The following is a 4,392-nucleotide window of genomic DNA, read 5'->3' as shown; positions in this document are numbered from 1 at the left end:
TGATTGTCATTTATTTGTAGGTACATATTATTCTACTACCATTCTTAATTTTTATAACTAATGACAATTAATTGATCAAGAAAATGATAATGATATCATATTAAATTATCAGTCATTATCAGCCATCAGTGCGAGGCGTTACGACCGCGATACAACATCTTTAGCCCTCGCCCTGAAGAAGGAACCCCGCAGAGTCCGAAACTGGTCGGTGCCGTCACCGTAAAAAAGTAATGGGAAAATAAAAAGAATAGAAACATGGGCATTGAAATTGAAGTTGTTGGAGAAGAGATAACACACATTCTCTCCCGGGCTGGCCACCTCAAGAGTCTACAAAACGAATTCCCGCTGCAGTTCCAAAGAAAAGGAAAGCAGGAGAAACTGTAGAATTGAAAAAAGAACTTTTAAAAAAAGAAATTGAAAAAGTTGCTCAAAGACGCTTGAAGAAAGCTGAAACACTTGACTCAATCTACCTAACTACTTTGTACACTTTGTTATCTTTCTTGTTGAGAAAATCTAATTTACGGTGTGGAGTGATTATAAGAACAATTGTAAGAAAAAGTGTGCTAAAATTAATAGAGCTGCTAGTGTCACTGGTGGTGGACCAGCGCTCCATTTATTATTAACTGACCCGGAGGAAAGGGTGCAGATAATTGGAGTGCAGGCAGCTACTGGTTTGGAGATAAAAGAAGCTGGATTTCCACATGTGAGCTATTCTGCAATATATATTGAATGTGTTAATACATTTTTATTTTATTTCAAGAAGCTATTACTGAAACTTCTGGAAATCAAAGTGAGAATCCAAATGTTGAAGTAATTTTATAGGAACCAGAAATAGGTGTGTAGCACTTTTAATTTTATATTTATTGAAGTTCATAACCCATAAAATAAGAAGGATATATCTATGATAACCTAAATGACACTAATTGTATAAACTGGCTGTAGACTTACAAACTACACTCGCGAGTTTTAGTGAAACCATGGATACCACGCCAGAAAAGCAGCTCAAGTTGTTGCCTTATTGCAACAAGTGTTAAGTCAACGGACAGTCGCTGCCCAGCTCCAATTGAGTCAGACTGCAGTGCCCGAGTATATTAGGGGGACCGGAAAGTAATGTCGTTTCTGCGCATGCCAATACTTGATTGTCATTTGTCAGCTCATTGTTTTGTTCAGAGGCGTACCAAAGACATTGTGAGGTTATAGTGATTTCTTTACTTATAGACAATTGAATTACAATTTTTTTTTGTAATTTTGGGTAAAATGGCCAGCCAAATACCAGAAGAGGTACACATCCGGCATTGCATGCTCTTTGAGTTTCGCAAGGGAAATAACGCAACAGTTGCTACCAAAAACATTTGCGATGTTTATCCAAATGCACTGGACATTCGTAAATGCCAAAGGTGGTTTTCCAAGTTCAAATCGGGTAATTTTGATCTTTCCGACTCGTATCGATCAGGAAGACCATCAGCGTTAGACAACGACGTGTTAAGGGCGGAAGTGGAAGCAAATCCGTGTCAGACGATCGAGGAATTGTCAAACAGTCTCAACAAACCTTGGTCGACCATCCAAGAACATTTGAAGCAGATTGGGAAGGTAAGCAGAGCAGGTGTTTGGGTCCCGCATAATCTGTCCGAACAGAATAAGGCTAACCGATCAATCACATGCAACTTATTGCTTCAACGACACAACACAGAAGCGTTTTTTGATCGCTTGATCACAGGAGATGAGAAATGGGTCCTGTATGATAACCCAAAACGCAAAAGGCAGTGGCTCTCTCCAAATGAAATCCCTCGGAGTACTGCTAAGCCAGGTTTACACCCCAAAAAAGCGCTTTTGTGTGTTTGGTGGAGTATTCGCGGCATTGTTCATTTTGAATTACTGAAACCTGGACAAACTGTTACTGCAGACCTCTACAGCGAACAATTGCAGCGAGTCAATCAATCTTTAATTGAAAAGTGGCCAGCGATTGTCAACCGAAAAGGCGTCATTCTCCAACATGACAATGCAAGACCGCACTGCGCAAGGCGAACTCTAGAAAAAATTAATGAATTGGGGTGGGAGGTGCTGCCTCATCCACCATATTCGCCCGATGTTGCACCATCGGATTTCCACTTATTCCGAGCGCTGCAACACTTTTTAAGTGGCAAAACATTTGCAAATTTGGATGATATCCAAAATGCCATCTCTAGATATTTTGCCGAAAAACCAATTAATTTTTATCGATCAGGGATTGAAAATTTACTCACTAGATGGCAAAAGGTTATTGACAATGATGGGGAATACATCATTGATTAAAAATAAAGACTCGTTAAAAATGTATGTATAAATACAAACATTTAGCGTAAGAAAACGACATTACTTTCCGGTCCCCCTAATATTCTCCTTCTTCTTTTTATTTGTTATTGTATTATGGACTTAGTGTGTTTGATGTAAAATAAGTCGGTTTGAAGAATAACGGTCGCATTATATGAATCTGCACCGTCACCACAAGACCACCAGCGACACCATCACCACCTACCACCACAAGACTTTAGAACTTCAAGCTTGCGTCACGACAATGTTGCAAAAAATTAAAAGTAGGAGTTATGTCACGTGACAGTCTGTAAGTAAAAGTTTAATTTAGTCCATTTATTTATTTTGTACACAAAATAGATTAACCATACGTCAACAAAGTTAAAGAAAAAAAGTTGTAATAAAATTTAAGTAACGAGTTATTTTGATACCTGTTAGTAACTCACGATTAAATCATTTGTTTTATGTTTAGACGAGTGTAGCAGTTAAAAAAATGTGGCAAAATCTAAAAACTAAGGCAAGGGACGCTAAAACGTTGGATGCCCAAAAAATTGACTGGTGGTGGGCCTGCACCTCCCGCTATAGGATCACAAGATAGCCAGGTCCTTGCAATAATCCCCAGCGTGATGCCTTCAATAAATATAGAAATAGACAGTGATGTAAACCAGACCAGTACTTCCCAATTAGGTAAGTAAATTATATAGTCATTCAAAATCAGAAATGATTGTCATTTATTTGTAGGTACATATTATTCTACTACCATTCTTAATTTTTATAACTAATGACAATTAATTGATCAAGAAAATGATAATGATATCATATTAAATTATCAGTCATTATCAGCCATCAGTGCGAGGCGTTACGACCGCGATACAACATCTTTAACCCTCGCCCTAAAGAAGGACCTCGCAGGGTCTGAAACTGGTCGGTGCCATCACCGGAAAAAAGTATGACGTTAGTAAGCCGTTAAATAATTAATTATAATACCATATATTGGGAAAACAAAAAGAATAGAAACATGGGCATTGAAATTGAAGTTGTTGGAGAAGAGATAACACACATTCTCTCCCGGGCTGGCCACTTCAAGAGTCTACAAAACGAATTCCCGCTGCAGTTCCAAAGAAAAGGAAAGCAGGAGAAACTGTAGATTTGAAAAAAGAACTTTTAAAAAAAGAAATTGAAAAAGTTGCTCAAAGACGCTTGAAGAAAGCTGAATCACTTGACTCAATCTACCTCCAACCAGTTTTTATATTTGTTAAGTTTATATCATATTTTTTTAAGTTTTTAAATTTTATATCATTTAAACACAAGGACAAGTTTACCATAGTCGCAAATAGAGGGTATCGAGTATTCAACTATATACAAACAGATCCTTTTTATTCGCGGGTGAAATCTTAATAAAGATACCTTGTTCCCGGATTGGGATATGGTTATGTAGGGTTATACCTACTAAAACCCCCTCGGTGGTCATTCTTTACTGCTATAAGTGGGGATCTCCGGTGGAACACACCGATATCCAAACAGATCTATTTCCATCAAATCTAAATATGTGATTAGCTTCAAAGTTAAAAATTTATTTACGAACTACAAATCTGGTGATAATTCAAATAATAGAGACGTTAGAATGGCCGAACTCATCTACAAAGTTGGCTGAACCATATAACCTCTACCCCCGAATTCCTAGAGATTAAAAAGGTTCACATTGCATTATGTTGATTGATAATAAATGTGAGGACAATTTTAAAACTTCAATGAAAATTGTGACAAATAACAATGTTGCTAGTAAGAAATGGACTGCTCACAAAAAAGAATTAGACAGCCCATAAAATCTTCGACATAGATATTTAGATGTCTGCCAAAAGCAATTATAAAATCAAATGCCAATGTACAAAACGAGGTATCAACATACACATATTAATTGTGTTCATGACAGTGTGATTTTGGTAAGCCGTAAAATATTCCAGAGACTGGGATGTTACTCATTTAGTTAACATCAGATTTTGATACAATTTATAAATAAATACTTGTTCTTTACTCATTTTAGTTAAATTTAACATTACAATCTATGCATTAATTATTGCATACACAAATAGAATAGTACAT

The 4,392-nt window shown here is 36.7% G+C and overlaps 1 protein-coding gene across 1 annotated transcript; it reads left to right on the top strand.

Annotated features, from left to right (window-relative positions):
- Window positions 1-809: 809 nt before the first annotated feature.
- On the top strand, window positions 810-4,384 carry LOC106103931 (histone-lysine N-methyltransferase SETMAR-like). Its single transcript, XM_013283847.1, has one exon. The coding sequence runs from the start codon at window positions 1,258-1,260 to the stop codon at window positions 2,290-2,292; it is 1,035 nt and encodes a 344-aa protein (XP_013139301.1). The 5' UTR covers window positions 810-1,257; the 3' UTR covers window positions 2,293-4,384.
- The last annotated feature ends 8 nt before the right edge of the window (window positions 4,385-4,392 follow it).

Source organism: Papilio polytes, unplaced genomic scaffold (genome assembly GCF_000836215.1).
Source record: "Papilio polytes unplaced genomic scaffold, Ppol_1.0 DF823693.1, whole genome shotgun sequence".
Lineage (NCBI taxonomy): Eukaryota > Metazoa > Arthropoda > Insecta > Lepidoptera > Papilionidae > Papilio > Papilio polytes.
Note: the sequence above shows the minus strand (reverse complement) of the source record. Positions and strands in the feature narration are given on the sequence as shown.

Coding starts and splice junctions, on each gene's coding strand:
- LOC106103931 (XM_013283847.1), top strand. CDS start 1,258: ATGGCCAGCCAAATACCAGAAGAGGTACACATCCGGCATTGCATGCTC.